The sequence below is a fragment of the Mustela putorius genome, unplaced genomic scaffold, assembly GCF_011764305.1.
Source record: "Mustela putorius furo isolate JIRA1106 unplaced genomic scaffold, ASM1176430v1.1 tig00003853_pilon_pilon_pilon, whole genome shotgun sequence".
Taxonomy (NCBI): Eukaryota; Metazoa; Chordata; class Mammalia; order Carnivora; family Mustelidae; genus Mustela; species Mustela putorius.
Window position 1 is genome coordinate 9161646 of NW_025422005.1, and position 19058 is coordinate 9180703.

Here is a 19058-nt window from a genome sequence, read left to right on the forward strand (position 1 = left end):
ATCCCAAAATCCTTGGGGACCTCATGAAAATGTGTGGCCCTTTCCTGGCCCCGGGGGTCAGCATATGACTGACACTGGGCCACAGTCTCTCTGATTCGATAAACTGAATCCTGAGTGGCTTGACCACGAAGGAGGCCAGAGAGCTCCGTCGGGCAGCCCTGCCCCGCGGGAACTGTCCCCTGGAGACAGGCCTCCTTCCTTCTGCGGGATGGCTCGGCCCCCCGGCCTGCTGCTGCTCTGTCCCCTTGACTGATGACTCCTCCCCCGCAGCTGACACCTTTGCTGGAGAGGGTGAAGAGCTGCCACTCTCCCGAAATAGACGGTGACACAGCGGATGGTAGATTGAGATTAATCTCTTGCCCCTTGCCAACAAACAGGCCTGCAGCCAGAGGATCTCTGGGGCCCTCCCCGCTGAGCCAGCGTTCCCCACCCAACCCCAGACCTGCCTCACCCACACCAACGACAAGCTCTTCCAAGCACTTTTGTCATTAAAAATATATTGTTTTGTTTTCCCAACTCCGCGTAGGCAAAGCCTACGAATTCACTGGAAGAACAGAAAGGACCCACACATACATATTTAACACGCTGGCTTATACCTTTCTCAATTTCTTCTGTGCATCTGCGTACAGATATCACCCAGGTAGAAATATACTCTGCCGCTCTGTTGGGTAAGCACACTGGGAACCTCTTTCCATCTGACCAAGGTCATTGCCAAATGTCTTACTGATTGATTGATTGATTGATTGATTTTTAAGCAGACTCCACACCCAGTGCAGAGCCCCAGGCACAGCTTGAATTCACGACCCTGAGATCGAGACCTGAGCTGAGATCAAGAGTCAGACGCTTAACCAACTGAGCCACCCAGGCGCTCCCCCCCCCCCCAAATATTATTTTAAATGGCTGCAGGCACTGTACTGTGTAGCTGAGCCATGATTTCCTTCTGCAATCCCAGGGCCCTTCCCGTTTTTTCCTTACTAGAAGCAAGGCCGCTATGGGCATCTGTATACACATTCTTAATTATCTCCCCACGATGCATTCCCACAAGCCGAGGACTGTCCCTGCCCTTGTGGTGACAATGGATTTTGTTACTCGTTCATCTTGGCTGATCTCGTAAGCCATAAAAGAGCATAGCTGCTAATGTAATCTGCATTTCCCTGACGAGGAGTAGAACTCAATGTTGTATCATGGACTCATGGGCCATTCGGAGTGGTTCTTCTGCAAATGGCCTGCCCAAAACCTACAATAAATGCTTCCAGGTGTGAGAAGGCCCCAGTGTCAAGGAGCGTTGGGGAGAGAGTGTGGCTGATTCTCTCCAGCCAAACTAGCCAGAGCAACAGCTCCCAGGGAAGGAGCCTCCCCTCCCATCTCTGGAAAAAGGACCAGCATGAAGGCCCTCTGGGGACCCCTGGGCATTCGTCCCACTGCTTGTGACCAGAGCTCACCCTCCTAGCACTCTCCTCTCCAACACTCTGGGGTCAGAGGGCTCCCTGTGGGCCAGGGGCTGGCTTCCAGAACTCCAAATCCAAAGAAGCAGGAGACAGAAAGAAGCAGCGCGTTCTTTCACAGGCCGGGTCAGACTTCCAGACACGGCTTCCCGATTTCGCAGCCCTGTAGAAGGTTAGATCCAAAGGTGTCTGCACCTGTCACCCCACCCCACATCTCCCTTTTATTGGACCTGAAGGTGCAGGTCCCATGGCTCCTTGCTACAGCCTCTTGGTGTCACAGAAGAAGATTTTGCAGGGAGGCACCCCTGCATGGACTGCAGGGGGGGTGGGGTGCTGGGAACACCAGCTCTAATTTTCTATAGTGCTGGCCCTTGTTCTCCACCATAACTTTCATTAAATATGGGCTGCGGCATCAGGGAAATTCCCAATGGTCCCCCTGTCTCAGCCGCAGACACTTTGTCTGATTAAGTAATCAGCTGGCGTCCACCAGAGGAAGGGACATCGCAGCATCAGGTCAAGGGCTCCTGCTTGGGACTGTCTCCACAGACCAGGTTCTGTAGAATGGGCAGCAGAGAGCAGTCAGTCCTACGCCAGGGTTGGGACTCCGCTATGCTACCCTCCAGCCTGACTGGCAGCCCTGGACCTCAGGACACCCACATTAGTCACTGCACGAGGATAGAACATCGACAGACTCACAGTGCCGTTTCCCCATCCTGTCCTCCTCCTGGTAAGAAATGAGCAGGGATGATCACTGAGGGCTGAAAATCTTTCTCTGCGAAGGCATGCATTCATCTCCACTACCACCACCAGCATCACTGTCACTGCCATCACCTTGACCATCACCACCATTATTACTTCCACCACCTGTCCCATGTGCACCATCTCCACCATGATGTCTACCACCTGGCCTGGTTCTATCAACTCCACCATGATGTCCCCCAACCATCCTGGTTCCACCATCTTCACCATGATGTCCCCAACCATCCTAGTTCCATCATCTCCACCAAAATGTCTTCCATCTATCCTGGTTCCATCATCTCCACCATGATGTCCCCCACCTGTCCCATGTCCACCATCTCCACCATGATGTCCCCCAACCATCCTAGTTCCATCATCTCCACCATAATGTCTTCCACCTGTCCAGGTTCCACCATCTCCACCATGATATCCCCCATCTCTGCCATGTGTACCATCTCCACCACAATGTCCCCCACCTGTTCTGGTTCCACCATCTCCACCATGATGTCCCCCACCTGTCCCAGTCCACCCTTTCCACCATGATGTCCCCAACCTGTCCTGGTTCCACCGTCTCCACCATGATGTCCCCCACCTGTCCCATGCCCACCCTCTCCACCATGATGTCCCCAACCTGTCCTGGTTCCACCATCTCCACCATGATGTCCACTACCTGTCCTGGTTCCATCATCTTCATCATGATGTCCTCCACCTGCCCTGAGTTGTGGGATGTTTGAAAGTGACCATAGGTCAGGGGGTGGAGGGAGGGACAGGGGTGTCATTAGAAACAACCTGGGCAGGCAGAGAGGTCCTCACCTTTACCTAAGGCTCTGTTTTCACATGTGGGGAAACAGGAAACCAGGAAAGGCCAAAGGAACCCAGACACCTCGATTTCAGCCTGCAAGACTTGTTTTGAACTTCTGGCCCACAGAACTGTAAGATCATAGATCTGTATGACCTTAAGGCCCTAATTTTGTGGGAATCTGGTACAGGAATAGTTTCCTATAACACAGCCCCCAAGATCAGTGATCTTGTCAGAGGCAGAGCCCCGCCTGGGAATGGACCCTCAGTTCCCAGGACCCACAGCAGTATCACACTGAGACATATTGGATGCTCAGCGTGAGCCTCTGGAACTGGGGTCCTCGGGGAGGCGACATGGGCATAGATTTACGGCTGATAATAATAACAGCTGGTGTTCATTAGGGGCTTTCGGTGTGCCAGACGCTGTGCCAAGCTATGAATATTATTGTCCATATTTTACACACAGGACAACTGAAGCACAGAGAGGTTAGTTATCTGCCCTGGCTCACACAGCTAGTATATAGAAGAGCAGGGTTCAAGGGGTGGGGTCTCTAAATGCAAAGCCTGAGTTCTCAGACACTGTGCCACATGCCCATCTGGTGACTGGTGAGCAATATGAGGGTACGGCAGCCTGGAACTGGAGAGGGGGGCTGGGCTAGATCTTTGTCTGCGTTTCACTAGTTCACTGTGTGACTTTGGACAAGTCACTCGATCTCTGAGTCAGTTTCCTACCTGAAAATGAAGAAGGATAAACTAGATCACCCCATAAGCTGAGCTTGAGTTTCCTGGAGCGCACCCTCCAAGAGAGCGGAGTTTTCGTCCAGATCACTGCCACGGCCTTCCCGCTTGCAGCCGAACTCGTTTTCATACGTGTTTCGTCTGTTCCGGTTTCTGCGGAGACACTCGGGTGATCTTTGGATTCAGGCCAGCTTCTGAATCTGGAAAGCTCCATGACCAAGTCTGGTTCTGAGCCCAAAGCAGAGGCTCTGGACCCGAGAGGTTGGGCTCACCGCAAGGGGACCCCGGTTTCCGAAATGAGAGTTGAGAAGCTGCGCAGGGGCCTGTGACGGACGGAGATCCTGGAGCCAATCTCTCCGGGTCACACCTCCACTCTGGCCAGTGACCCGGGCAGAACTACATTAACCTGTCTGTGCCTTGGCTTTCTCACCTGTCCAATGGGGAGATACTGGCTGGAAATGTACTCTTTGGACAACACCAATAGACCTAGAGCTCTGCCGTCCCCTGGGGTAGCCCCTGGTCACATGCTGACAAGGTCACATGTGTCCAGTCCGGACTGAGTTGTGCTGCAGGTGTCAAATACACCCCAGACTGTAAAAACTCGGTGTGCAAACACAATGGGAAAAGATCTCATGAATGACTTTTCCCCTGACGACAGGTTGAAAAAAATTAACCTTCCGGATCTGCTGGTTCAATAAAATATTAAAATTAATTTCATCTGTTCATTTGTGGCTCACTTTGTCTTTCCAATGGGTGGGGCTGCCCTGGGCTGCTTAGCTCAGGGCCTGGAACATGGTCAGACACTCTGTTAATGAGCTATGGGAATTGCCTGCTCGAGGCAGGGAGCAGAGAACACCCGATCAAATAAACAAGAGCCTGATTTTACCTTTAGTGCTTATTCCCCTTTAATCAAATGCAGCGGAGGGATTTGCTTTGACATCATAAAATCTGACTGACGGCTGGACACCATTTTGGAGGCTACTGAACCCCAGCTCCTTGGTGTTCCTTGACCTGTGGACACATCACCGTGACCTTTGCCTTCTCTCTGTTGGCGTGTGCCCCAATTGGCCCTATTTATAAGGACATCAGTCCTACTGGTTTAGGACCCACCCTTGGGCCCGTATCCTAAGTAATTACATCTGCAATGACCTTTGTCTTAATCATGTTTTTGACTTTCTGTGTTTTATTTAGCTTTGACATCTTGGGGCCCCTCCCAGGGTCTGCCACTTCCTAGAGACAGTAATCAACCAGCTTGAAAGCACATTTTTGCTAAGCAATCTGTCCAGTCCCAGTCCACACACCCATCCACATTTTTTGTCAGATTCTTGCAGTCTGGAATTCTCGCCAGGGCCAGGGACTGAACACTAGGGGACCCCCTCACCCCAACCCACAGCCTGCCCAAATTATTCAAACTAGCCAACCCTGCCCCTTCCTCCTGCAAAACCCACAATAAAGATTCTTGATTGCACTTTCCCGTCGGTCCCTCTGTCCCCTGACGGTCCTTGGTGTCTCCCTGCTTGGCTTGCACACTTCCTGTTTCTAGAGATCTGTATTAAACATCTTCCTTCTTACAGTCATTTCTGTGTCTGCATGTCTCACTACATCTGATTAAAACAAGCCCCAGCTACATTTAAAATAACCCTATCGCCAAATAAGGTCGTAATCTGAAATACGAGGGCTTGAGATATGAAGTAATCAGATCTGAGTACATATGATTTTGGGGAGACACCATTTAACCCGTAGCATCCCCTGCCATCATTCCTTGCTCAAGAGTCTTTAAGAGCTCCTCAAGTCCGGGTCCCAGCCGGCGAGCACGGCCCACCCAAGCCCACCCAAACCCAGTTATTTGAAGGGAGTCCAACAAAGGGGCTATTTACAAAGGCGTGGACTGGCCTTCAGAAGTCAACAAAGTGCGTGCAGTCCCCAGAGCTCTCCCACTGGGGAGGGGCAGCCTTCCCTGAAGGTATAAGTGGAGTGGGCGGTTATCCGAACCTGGAGAAGCAGGAAGACAGAGGTGTGGCTAATGTAGATGTGTGCACCTGTTTGTCTGTCGTGGGTCATATTAATAGAGGTAAGGTCAGGGAGGGGGAACATAATACTTAGGCATTGTACCAACACAGAAGAGCACATGGAAGAAAAGGAAGAAGTGAAAAACTCTATGCCATTCTGGAAAAGGCCAACCATGGAGGCAGTAAAAAGGTTAGACTTTCCAAGAGAGGGGGTTTAGGAGGGACAGGAGGGGAATAGACAGGTGGAGCGCAGGACATTCTTAGAACAGTAAGATTACCTGTATGATACCATGGTGGTGGATGCCCAACACTAACCACCTGTCCAAACCTATCTGTACATCACCAAGAGGAAACCCAAGCATAAACTGTGGGCTTCCATTAATACTAACGTAATACTATCAGTCCTAGCTCCTCAATTGTAACAAATGGACCACACTAAGGCAAGGGTCACTAACAGGGAAACTGAGGGTGAGGGGGCCTATGGGCACTCTCTGCATTGTCTGCTTTATTTTCCAGAAACCTAACACTGCTCTAAAAAGTAGCCTATTTTTTTAAAAAATAAAATAAAACCACTTTTTCAGCCAGAGAAAATCATCAGTGGCACTTGACTGCCTACCCTTTCCAGCCATTTTTCTTTTTTTTTTTTTTCCTTTTTAAAAAAGATTGATTGATTGATTGATTGATTGATTTAACAGAGAGTGACACAGCGAGAGGGAGGAGCACAAAAACATGCTGTCGGTTCCGTTCCCACCCACCCTTCTCCCATGACTCCCACCTGTTGCCCCAAGATCTAGATCGCTGGGGTGATCTAGAGCAACTGAGAGAGGGACGAGACCCGCAGGCCCCACTGCTAGCTATGGACAGAGTCAGGACGAGGAACCCGATTCCTGCCTCTTTGGTTTAGGTTCACCTCTGAGAACCTTCCCTTTAATCTCAAGGGGCCCCCAGCTCCCTCGAGGTCCTGACTCATGCCCTGGGCACTTATCCCATAACCAGCCCCGAGGATGGGGGAGATGGGGCCCCAGGCAGTCCCTGATCAGCAGCCTCTGAAGCACAGAGACCAGGCTGCGAGCCAACAGCGAGCACACGGTCCCCATCTATGTGGATCTTCGGACACTTGGAGTCTGACCGTCAGTGCTGAAACCCAGTGGGACCTGTGAGGCTGTGAGCATCGCTGGGATGTTCCCAGGGGCCCAGGAACGTTAGGGGACGTATCTGCCATCAGACAGTGCACTGGAAGCAAAACCATGGTCACGGATGGCTCACAGTGGCCTGCCCAGCCCCCTCCCTAAACTCTGCCCCATGCCCCGGTCCCTGTGTACGCGTCACCGCAGCCATCCCCTCCCCTGCCGGCACCGAGAGGGGTGCAGCGGAGCCAGATGCAGCCTCCTCCTGGGACCAACAGCGCTCCGGGCCTCCGTGGGTCTCCCGGTTGGAGCAGCGTGGTTTGGCATGTGCGTGAGAACGTAGAGAAAGTCCATCAACGTGTGGAGAAGAGAACGAAGAGGTGTGAGAGGCAGAGAGGAAAGCACGAGAGAGGGGTGCGCCCGCAGCCTCACAGAGCTCCTTCCACACTGGGTGTGGCCCCAGGGGCTGGGGACACAGCCGCGAGCGGACTGATCTCTGGGAGCGTGTGTTTCCGCAGGGACACAGATATCTTGTGGACAACGGAATGTGGCCCTCAGGGAGTGCTGTGACATACATTCCACCAAGATGTGTTGGGGGTGGTGCAGGACGGCACAGGCAGGGTGGTCAGGGAAGGCTTCTCGGAGGTGGGGACATCTGAGTGGAGGCCTGAGGAAGACTGTGTGGCTGTCCACTGGAGAAGGAAATGTCCTAGTGGGAGAGGGAGCTGCAGGTTCGGAGGTCCTGGTTGGACACTGGACCTTGGCATGTTGCAGGGACAGACGGGGGTCCGTGTGGCCAGGGGAGGGTGTGGAGCAGGGGTGGACAAGGAAGTGGGGGAGGGCTTGTGGGGCATGAGCGGGAGCTGCGGAAGCTATCAGAAGGTTTCCAAACATGCCATATACTGTACCAGCCTCTGGGCATTGAAGGATGAAAAAGACACATTCTGTGCCCTCCACACAGGCTTGACAGAACCGGGACCTGGCCATGTCATGCCGCAGTCACAGCGATATTATGGGATCCAGTAAGGTCACTCAGAATAGGCTCCCCACCTGGCCTTGGGGGCCCAGAGGTTTGGAGGCTGGAAGGCTAAGTAGAAACCAGGAAGGTAAAGAAGTAAAAGTAGGGACGGGGAGGGAGAGCGGGAGGCAAGAATCCGGGCACCTGTGACAGCCGGGGCAGAGGCCTGAGAGCAGGAGCCCAGGACAGAGCCCCAGGACCGCATCATGCCCCCGGGACAGACGCGGTACCCCGCAAAGGCACCCGATCCAGGTCCTCACGACAGATGTACCCACGGCTCCTGCTGCCAGGTCATCGACACTGCCAGCCTGGAGGTGACCAGGCCTGCCCAGCCCAGCCTTCCACACCACACGGAATACCGCAGGATTCTGGGAGAATGGAAACTGGTCGACCCCTGGCTGTGGGGCCTCCTACTCTGGGGCTGAGTCACGCAGGCACCCGTCAGCCTCAGCCAGCAGTGACACGGGCCTCTCCAAAACAGGTCCCCGGCTGCTTCCCCCCGGGGCTGCCCTGGATGGGCAGGAAAGTGAGTCCACTGGCCCCCGTCACCCAGCAACGAGGCCGCCCTTTGGGTTAACTGACAGTACGGCTCAAGCATGTGACATTTTCAGAGAGATCCAGTGTTTGGGACGGAATCGCAGGACTCGGCTGGGCTCCCCGGGAGCCAACAAGACAAGGCGAGGTTGCCTTAGGTCACGTTCACGGCTGACTTTCCACCGGGACTCCAGAGCCTGGGGCCCGCCAAAGCCGACACTCGACCCGGACACCGGTAATGATGGGAAAGGTGACACCCCGTGACTCCACTCTAATTAAGAGACGTGTTAAAAACGCATTAGCTCGTGCACGCAGGACAGGTACAGACCTGTCAAAGGCACGAGAGAGGTCACACGCAAGAGGGCGTAAGACCCCTGTCTGCCTCTGCTGCGAACATGATTTTCTCAGGCGTATAAACACACCCTAAACATCCACCCGACTGGTCAGATTAAAGCAATACAATGTCGCTGCTTTGCCTCCCAAATAGAAAACATGTTTCCAAGTAATAGCACACCACACCGGGAAAGAGATGGCGAGACAGGTCTTCCCCATTCGCCAACGGCACCAGCTGCCCGGGAAATAAAATACCAAGAGGCACCCCCAAGCTTTACGCATATGGGAGGTTTGGTGTAGCGTTGTTTATGTACAAAAATAAATAAATAAAGGAAAACAAGCCTCATTTCCGACAACAGGAGGGGTTCAACGAAGAGACCCATAAAATGACGTATTACGTGGCCATGAAAGGTTACGTTTTCAAAGAACTGTAATGGCAGGAAGTTCTTGCGGCTCAATAAGAGAAAAAAAAACAGTAATAAGATCTGCAGTACCACAGCAATTTGTTTAAAAATGTATATGCACGTAAGAATAAAACCGGAATAAAATACAGCAAAGCTTTAATAGCGGTGGGATTCGGGGTGGCTTCTGTTTCCTTCACGATACTTCTCTACATTTCCCACATATACAAGGAGACTGTTATGTTGTAGTTAGGGAAGTAAAACTGCTTTGATTTCTAAAGGGAAAGAAATAGAGTCACCTTGGAGTCACCTGGGAGAAAGGACCCGTGTTACCTCCAGCAAGCATCAGCACTGGTCCCTTCGGCTGAAATACTGGTTACTTGGCGGTATGACAAGACGACCCCACTTGTCCGACTAAGCCAGGCTCTCATGGTGATGGACATGAGAAAAGGAAGTGGGGTTACTGGCGAGGGGGGCGCAGCTCCCCCAGGGAGCGGTCAGTCGGGCCGGGAAGAAGGGGTTCATCATGGAACCCTTTCAGGACCTCGCTGCCAGGACACCCCTTCTTATTGAGGGGCTTAGGAACCCACAGGGGTTGAGCCTTCAAATGCTTGAATGCTCCAGGCCCTCTAGGGGACCTTCTCCAGGAGGTGTCCCCTAAGGGGCCAGGGCTACAGACCCAAAGCATGAGCTGTGGCCTCCGGGCCCTCCTTCCTGGCCCCCAGCTCATCCCTCCCCATAGCTACATGTGTCGAGATCTTGGGGTGCAAGATGAGGTCAGGTCTCTTCGGTGGTACCGCAGGCTATGACGTGCAGGCCACGTGCATCGTGGGTAGAGAGAGAAGGGAAGGAAGGTGCCTGGGCAGTTGGGCCTCCCACTCTGGGACCGGCACACGCCTCCCCTGTGACCCACTCTGGGGCGTGGTGCAGGCTGTCACCTGGGTCATCTACTCACTCTGTGCACCTCTGAAGCCCATCACAGAGGCAGCCCCACCTTGCCTGTTGCTATGGTTTCTCAAACCCAGTAGCCATGGCTTCTTGTAGCTCCCGGAGCGACATGGGGATGGGTGAGATGTCCCGTGAGCCGAGTCCCGAATGGTTTGGGTGCTCTGCCCTCACTCTGCTGCACCGAGACACAGTCCCCTACATTCCTGCAGAGGGGTCTCTAGAGGGACCTGGTCTCCCCAGGCCCTCAACTTCCCAATCCTTAATATGATGACAATATTCCCTTCCCTTGAAACCAGACAATTTTAGAGTTAGAAGGAGCCTTGAAATCCTCCTACCCACACTCCTTTGCTTGCCAAAATAAAAAAATCTCAGAGATGTTTCTCTTGGTTCAGCTTCTGAACCAAGACAAGACCTTGGGTTTCTAGAGATGAACCAAAAGGCCCTCTCACCTCCAAGCGGTTCTCAAGCTTCAGGGTATACTGCAAGCCTGGGGTGGGGACCGGGGGCGGGATTAAATATGCAGACCCTGGGCCTCACCCCCAAGCACCCATTCAGTAGTCCTGGGGGGAGCACAAGAATCTGCATTTCAACCTAGTTCCTGTGTGTCTTCATTCCCCAACCCCCACCCCCCCGGGCTCCTATAAGGAAACTGGGTACTAGGCCTGCAGGGAAAAGCTTTAAAGCCCAAGGGTGTTAGCCAGCTGCTCCCCATCTCCCCCAAACACTCCCCACCCTCTCCCCCTCTACTCCACGGCTCACCTGAGTGATTTCCAAGGACCCTTGCTTCCAAGTCTGGAGTCCTAACTACTTAAAGAGAGATGGTCGCTGTTGCAAATTGCCTGGAATCCACTATCTCACGGGAGAACCACCAGCCCAGGTGAAGGATCTGGGGCTGGGAGGAGGTCGGCCAGCTGCGACCCGGGGCACTCGGCGATTGGGAGGGGGCAGGGTTGGGGACAGCCTCCCCCCCCTCCTGATCTATCAGAAAGAATTAGGTGTAGGGTCAGACACTGCTGAGTGCACTCGTCTCAGCCAGGGGCTGCATGACACCGTGACCTTGTGCAAACCACTTCCCTTCTTGGCACCTTGGTGGATAAACGGTGGGTTAAGTTGCCTGCCAGTGGGTTATGTTACCTGCCAGGCACAGCTGAATGAGAGGGGATGGCACCTGTCCATTACCAAGTGACATCCATCACAAGGTCAGGCCACCAGGTAAAATATAGGATGGCATATTTTATGCTGAATCTCAGAAAACGGCAAATAATTTTGTGGGTAAGTATATCCCAAATGTTGCATGGGACATACTTATACTAAAATAGGATTTGATGTTTATCTGAAATTCAGAGTTAACTGGGCATCCTGGGGGGGGGGGTGTTTCTAGTTTGTTTTCTTATTCTAGGTCTGTCTGCTTTGTTCGGTGCTAAGTCGGCCGAGGGGCATTTGGGCAGGCGTCCCCTTGCCCTCTTCCTTCAGCCCCAGCGCCAGGGGGACAGATGCTCCCGAGTCCCCAGACCCGGCCCTGCTTAACCCCCGAACGAGCCTGGATGGAGGGGGTCTGTTGCCTCCAAGGCATCCCTTCCTCCCCGCCGGGGTGTGTTCCGGGACGGAGCGCTCCCATCAGCGTGGAGACCACACAGGAGGCTCGCCTGGCAGACGAAGGCATTTCTGTAACTGTCCGAGCCAGTCAAGGTCACTTGCTCTGCTCCGTTCTGCTTCTCGAGGGGGGGGGGAGGGAACGGGGAGGCGAGAACAAGGCCACCAGGACGGGATCCCTTTGCTTCTGCCTTTGAGTCCCCTCTCCTGGGAGAGGCAGGGCCCTTGCCTAGAAAACACCGGAGCTTAGGCCTCATGGAGCCCCATGTTCCTTGGCAGGAAGCGGGTGGCCACATGGTAGGGGGAGGAACCTGTGTCCCCCAGCTGTTGTTAACTCTGTGCCGTCACCCCTCTGGGCCTGCCAGTTAGAGGATAGTAAGAGCGGCACTAACACTTAGACCGTGCTGCGGTGTGTCAGACACTGTTCTAAGAACTTCATAAATAATACCTTTTTAACCCTCCCAGCAACCCTAGGAGGGGGGCACCAGCATCCTCTCCATTTCACAGAAGAGGAAATGGGGGTGCGGAGAGGGTCACACAGCTAGCAAGAGGCCGAGGCAGGATTTGAACCAAGGCTGGGCCCTCACCCACTTTGTCCGGCGCCTCTCGGAAGATAGAAGGAGCGCAAGGCAGGAGGAGGAGGGAAGGGGCGGCGGGGACGGGTGTCCAGCAAGCACCGAGGCTGTGCTAAGCAATCCCAAGCCCCCGACCGAGCTGATCTCACTCACACCTCACCACAAACAAGGTGTGGGATCCTGTTCTGGCATGCTGAAGTCGGAGGGAAACTGAGGCTCCAAGAGAAACGTAAGCAGAAATCAGAACTCAACTGTCTTGCGTCAAGGCCCGTGCTCGTCCCCTCGCTGCCCACCTGGCTCTGGTTCATGGTTCTCTGGACACTGCTCTGGCCGCACACGTGGCCGCCCGCAGTGAGGCCACAGCTGCTCTTGGCACACACAGACTCCAACCACCCTCGAGGTGCCTGAAGTCCTCGTGCTCCCTTCTCGCTGCCTCCGTCTCTCTCCACGGAACCGGACCAACCCTCAACCAGGGCCAGGACACTGGTCCTTGCTCTGAGCCTGTCCATTCTTTCCCCCAGCCACACATCCCCACCTGGTGCCCCCTCTTCTTCCCTCTATCATGGGCCGGCCGTCTGAGGAATAACATCGTACAGTCTCACTGGTCTTAGCATTCACCCGGGTTGGCTGGTTTTGATCCTGACAACCACCAGGTCAGACCGACCACCTGGTGTTACCCATGTCCTATTTTCATACAGGAAGAAGATGGGGCTCAGAAAAGTTAAGGGTCCTGGCCAGACTCACCCAGTCTTTCCACCAGGACACAAACCTCTGTCTTCCGACTCTACGACCAGGACTGTGTAGGGATCTCAGAAGTCAACCAAAGCGTTTTAGAAATGAGAAGTCAGAAACCCAGACAGGACATATGGCCTGTTCAAGGTCATAGCCATCCATCCGTGGCAGAACTGAGAATGAAGTCTGCAGCTTTGAACCCTATAGCACCTTGCCCTCAAGCGAGAACACATGGAACTAATGAGACCCAGTCAACTCACGACAGAGGTTAATGATGCCCATTCCACCCAAAAGCAAAGACAGGAGAGATCAGAACCAAGGCACACTCCCTTCCACGGTGAGGTGTTTATCTGGACATTCTTGTCTCCAGAACAGTCTTCTACTGGGGCAGGGAAGGTGAATGAGGGCAGGTCGGACCTTTTTAGGACTTGCTCCCCTGGTAGAGGCAGCCCGGGCTGAAGATGCCAGTTCAGGGGCGTGATGGCCCCGATGCCTGGGGTTCATGCTTAGTAAAGTACGGAGTGAAGAAGGGACCACAGGAATTCAGGGCATAGAGGAGCAACATCCTCAAGATCCAGGAAGTGAAAAAAAGATATAGCAAAGTTCAATCCACATCTATGTCACTTTTTATAACATGTGCCTTACAGCTCTGGGTCCTATTCTGTCAAACCCTTGGGGGCAAGATCACTTGGGACTGAGGCCCACATGCCTACCCCTGGAAGCCTGGGATCCACGGGACAGTACGGACATTCTGCCTGCTCCCCATCCTGGGCTCATCTCTATGGATGCTGGGGTACCCTCTTCTCGGCTCTGCCTCTGCTTCCCTCCGCTGGGCTTTCCACGGCCCCTTGACAGATGTGCCCTCTGTGTTTCCATCTGCCAAAGGGATGTGTATGTCCATCCGTGTCACCACTGGAAAAGCAACCAGGAAAGCAAAGGGTGCACCAGCCTGCTAAGGTTTTCGCGTTCAGCTTTTCACATCTGGGCTGAAAAACCACAGAGCTGCAAATCTTTACTGCATCACCGGCTTTTAGCGGGCTGCCAGTATTCTTCACCAGGAATATTTCTCATCACTTTTGGATGGAAGAACAAACCTGGGAGCTCAGAAACAGACCTGCTCGGGCTCTGGAAGCTACTGGAGAGCCCCTAGAATTGGCTGGATCTTTCGATGTTCCATGTAGCAAGAATAGCGCTCAGCCTTTCCCACACAGGAGGGTGTCTTCCACTTAGGAGGGGCCCATAAATAACCTGCACCCACCAGTCCTGGGACCCAAAGCCCAGTGAGTTGGTCTCAAACATGGGTAACAGAAAAAGGGAGGTCCCTAACTTCGGAAACTGAGCTGCTGGAGAAACAGGTGGAGAAGCATGATCAGGGCTCAGAAACTCCAGAGAATCCAGATGTGAGCCTCCCCACCCACTTTCCCTGGAGGACTCCCAGGCAAAGTTCAGGCTGGAAATCTGCCAGGCTTATACCTGAGCAACCGTCCTGGGGCAGTTTCTCCCATGCACCCGGGCTGGCCTTCCAGACCTGACCCAAGACCCCTGCCCCCCATGCTCCCTGATCCCCCTACCCTCCCATCCCCAGCCTGGTGTGTAGCCCAGCCTGCCTGCAGGCTCACCTTTCGGCAGCTTGGACGCGTTGTCCTGGATCCAGGAGAAGAGGTGGGCAAAGTCGCAGTCGCAGAGCCACGGGTTCCCGTCTAGGCGCAGGGTGCGCAGCGCGGGCAGCGCGGCCAGGGCGGCCACGTTGAGGCTGCGCAGATTGTTGTCGTTGAGTTCCAGCACCTGCAGCGACTCCAGGGTCTCGAAGGCGTCCTCGTGCACGCCCGCCAGCTTGTTGTTGGCCAGGCTCAGCTTGACCAGCCTCCCCGCCGAGCGGAAGGCGCCAGCGCCCAGCTGGGTCAGGTTGTTGTAGCTGAGGTCCAGGAAAGCCAGCTTGGCGGAGCCGCTGAACGTGCCCTCCTCCAGCGAGCGCAGCGAGTTATTCCTGAAGTCCAGGTACACCAGGTCGCCGTAGAAAATGAAGAAATCCTCGGGGATGTGCTGGATGCGGTTGCCGGCCACCAGCAGCTTGCGCACGTCCAGGGGGAAAGGGTCGGGCACGCTGGGCAGCCCGCGATCGCGGCAGTCCACGGTGTGCGGGTCGGTGCAGGCGCAGCCCGCGGGGCACGCGTGTCCGGGTCGGAGCAGCAGCAGCAGCAGGAGGCTGCAGAGCTCGAGCGTGGCGGCGGCGGCGGCGCGGCCGGCGGGGGCGCGGGGGGCGGCGCGGGGGCGCATGGCCGGGGGAACCTGAGCGAGCCGCGGCGACTCGGACCGGGCTCTCGGAGCGAACCCTGGCGCGGGGCGGCGCGCGGGGTCCCGGCTGCCAGGCGCTGGGAGCTGGAGGGCGGCCGGGGACGGCGTGCGCCCGGGCGCGCGGGGGCGACCGAGCGCAAGGCGCACGGACTCCGGGAGTCCGGGGCAGCAGGGACCGAGACGGGAGAGTCGGGGAGGGAGGGGCGAGGACTCGCGAAGGACTTACCGGGACAGGAAATTAACCCGCTGGAAAATCCCAGGGAGAGGCGGGGAGCGATAGAGGTGGCCGCGTGGCCAGCGCCAAAGCGGCCCCACCCGGGCAGCTTTTTTCTGAGACCGGGTAATAAGACCTGTCGCGTGGACTTGGCCAGGAGGGCTCGACGACTAAGTTCGGTTACCGAGCGCCCCCCACGCCAGCGATTTCCAGAGGGCGTGTTGGGGGCCTTGCCCCGCACCCCAGCGCCCTCCTGGTGCCAAAGAGCGCTCCCCGTGCGCCAACCCCATTGCCAAAGGGAGCCTAGGTCCCTCTGGCTCTGTGCCCGGGGCAATCCCGGCGGGCTCTAGAGCCTAGAGCCGCTGACCTAGGGTTGGGCGGAGCTCCTGAGTGGCTCATTTTTCCCTCCTCACTCCGCCGCCCACCCGCACTTGACCCATCTCAGGGAGGCACTAGGGGTCAAGTGAGGCAGGCAGCTGTGGCCTGAAGGAAGCCAGGGCTTGTCAGCACTTTCCATGCTGGCTGGAGCCTGTCAGGAACCGGAATCCCCCCTGGCAGGATTAGACCAGACTGCTGGTCTACCAGAGGCCCAAGGGAGAGGCACTGCGGGGGGGGGGGGGGGGGCGCACAGGGGTCTGGCTCCCAGTGGTGAGGCCTCTTCCAGTGTCCCATCTGTGGAATGGGAAAGGGTAATAAGTATGATACTGGCAGGAGATTTCCCTCCAGGGAACACTACTCTCAAGCCAAACTCCTCCCCCCCCCACCCCCCAGGTCCTTTAGAAATGGTTGAGAGGTCCCCACAGAGCCACCAAGAGTTTGCCCTGCTGCTGGCTATTTTGGTCCAAATACCCTGGAATTGATAAGCTCCCACGGAACCAAAATAACCCAAGGAACAGCTGTTGGGCAGCGGGCCCCCAGAGACCCTGCCCTGGTCCCTGGCCCCCACACAGATGGGTAAAGGCTCAGATTCTAAAACCATAAGAGCTAAGCCTCAGCCTTTTTCCAAAGGTACATGCAGTCTCGATGCCTTCCGATGGATCAAAAACCTGAGCCTCTGGGACCGAGCCAACCGCTCAATAGATGACAGGTGTTTGCAGAAGACCGGGGTGGGGGTGGGGAGGAGGGTAGGTGGAGAGTTCCAGGGAACAGCTCCTGGGGTCCTCCAGCCCATTGCCTGCTTCTACTCTGAGCCACCATGCCAGACCTTCGGAATCCTCTGTCTGTGCCCCTACTTTCCCAGGGTCCTCCGCTTGCCTTTATCATCCCCAGGTGCAGAGGATCCACCCCGACTCTGGCATCATCCCCTTGAAGTGGCAGATGCGGGGGCGGGGGGGATCATCTCAATCCTCCTAGAGTGGGGGAGCGTACCCCAGGCTGCATACGTGCTGTGTTACTTCAGTCTCAGACAAAGCACGGGCAGGTGGCAGAATAAAAAGGTCCCCCTGTTGCAACTCTCCAGGAGTGCCCCGCACCCATCTGTGACACTCTCCACCTTTCCAGTCTCAGGCTTGGTTTCGGCTGCTCACTCCTGTACTGAGGAGAGCCTCTTTATCCCTGGCTTGGGCCCTCCGGATCACAGCTTCATGGCATCTGTGTTTGACTGGGCTCCCAGCTCACACGTGCGGACCCATGCCCCTGTGTGCCTGCCAAGGAGTCTGGCTGGCTGCGGCCCTGGCCTGGGAGTCGGGCTCCTGAACCTGGTCCTGGCCCCACTGCTAGTCACAGAAACGTTCACGGGCTACCTGATCTCCCCTGGGAAACATTTCTTAGCCTGGGGTCCCTGGACCCCTTGGCGATGAACACTTTTCTGAATTTAAAAAAAAAAAAAAAATCAGGTGAAACGGAGCCTTGATCTGCAAGGAGACCACCCAGAGTAAATGCTGCAACTTTTGGTAATGGACTTGATGGTAGCCCTGATTCTTTTGTGCTGTGCAGAAGCTGGCATTCACGGATGACTTTGATTAATGAAAACGGAGATGCGTTTCTACGTAATAAATGCAAAGGATTTAGCAAAGGCTTTCAAAACGGGGGTGCTTGGTGGTAGAGTAAGGAAAGGGGCTTCTGCTAATGAAACTGTTGAGAAATACCACTCCTGGCCTGGATCTTTCTCATCTTGAAACTTGGGAGAAAATACTGGCTCTCCTCTCTTCCACAGACTACGTAAGGCCCACATGGGGAAATACTGGGAGGAAACGTGATCTGAAGAGAATTTAGAGAAACTGCTTATAAAAGTGGCTCTCGGTCCTGTTATGACAAGAACGCCTTGTTTCTTGCTTTGAGTGTCCCCCAAAGTCCCTCAAATACAAATTTAAGCATTTTTCATTAATATCAGCAGGAGAAGACTCAGTTGGGGTTCACGGGGAGCAGGGAGGGGCCCCCGATGTTCCAGGACTCCTAGCCCTTGGGAAAATGCAAACTTTGTCACCTCTGATTTTCCCCAGGCAAGGAAAACATAGCTCTGACCTCAGCAAGGTCACACCATGAGTCAGTGATAGCTGCTGGAAATAGAACACAGGCATCCTGACTCCCCAGCTGCTCCAATCACCCTGCTCCCCCCCACCCCCAGGAAGGGGGCCTCTTACAGCCGGATGGGAAAATGTCGCAGGTGACAGGGACAGACTTTCAGAGATCCTGTGTCAGCACCTTCTTTGTGATTCCTATTCAAGAGGCTCAGAACCCGATGTGGCAAATACCCAAGGTATTCTGATGTTTTCAAAACCCAGGGTCACGCCTTCCCCAACTGGCCAAGCAGAGCTCCCCACTCCCCCGGTGTTCCCGGAGCTATAGCTACGTGGCCCTTCTCGTCTTGTTTCATAAGTGGCATGTCTGTCTCCCTGCGAAGTTGGGTTTGGGGAAGCTACGTGGACAGTGGCCCCCAGAAAATCCCCTCTGTGGGCCCTGCTTCCTGCATACAGAAATAGTCCTTAGTCAGGAGGTTTTCCCCCTTTGGTTGGCAGACTGACCACTAAATTAGCCAAAATCCTAGGCCCTAGGTTGTACACAAGATTGTTTCAGTATGGGCTGTGCAGAAGTCTGCACTTAGGAGCCGATGCTGGGTTTGAATGATGAACGTGGCTGGTGTTGGTGACGTCATTTGGGTTACGGGTGTGTATTGCCTCTGATGAGCAAAACTGTTTGGGCAGGAGGCAGGAGGACACCCAAGAGCCCTAGGAAAGGAGACATGCTCTGGCCCTTTGCTTGGGACAGCCTGAGTTCATGGAGCCGGCTCTCTACTCCGTGGGCACTGCTCTGAGTCTGTCCCACAATTAACGGGCCAACTCCAAACTCCTCTGTTCTCATCCACGGCCCTTTCTCATCTTCACCACCAGGGGCACTATCTGCCGCCTGCACGGGGGAGAGCCAAACCTAGCTCCATCTCTCCTAACCACTAGGTCTCTGGCAAGCCTGGACCCACTTAGAAGAAAAGCTCCTGCTTCTAGCTTCATCCCTGGAGCCAGGAAACGAATCTTCAACCAGCTTAAATGAGAGGCAGTGAGAGCGTAACGGTTAGGAACGTGGGTTTGGAGTCAGACAGAACAGGATCAAACCCTGGCTCTCCC

The 19058-nt window shown here is 54.9% G+C and overlaps 1 protein-coding gene across 1 annotated transcript in view; it reads right to left on the minus strand.

Moving 5' to 3' along the window:
• Nucleotides 1-15397, minus strand: part of LRRC38 (leucine rich repeat containing 38) — a 28043-nt gene extending 12646 nt beyond the window's left edge. Inside the window, exon 1 of the mRNA XM_013064578.2 lies at nt 14609-15397. Within this exon, the coding sequence (XP_012920032.2) occupies nt 14609-15266 (658 nt within the window). The 5' untranslated portion in view covers nt 15267-15397. The remainder of the gene's footprint in view (nt 1-14608) is intronic.
• Between the last annotated feature and the right edge of the window lie 3661 nt (nt 15398-19058).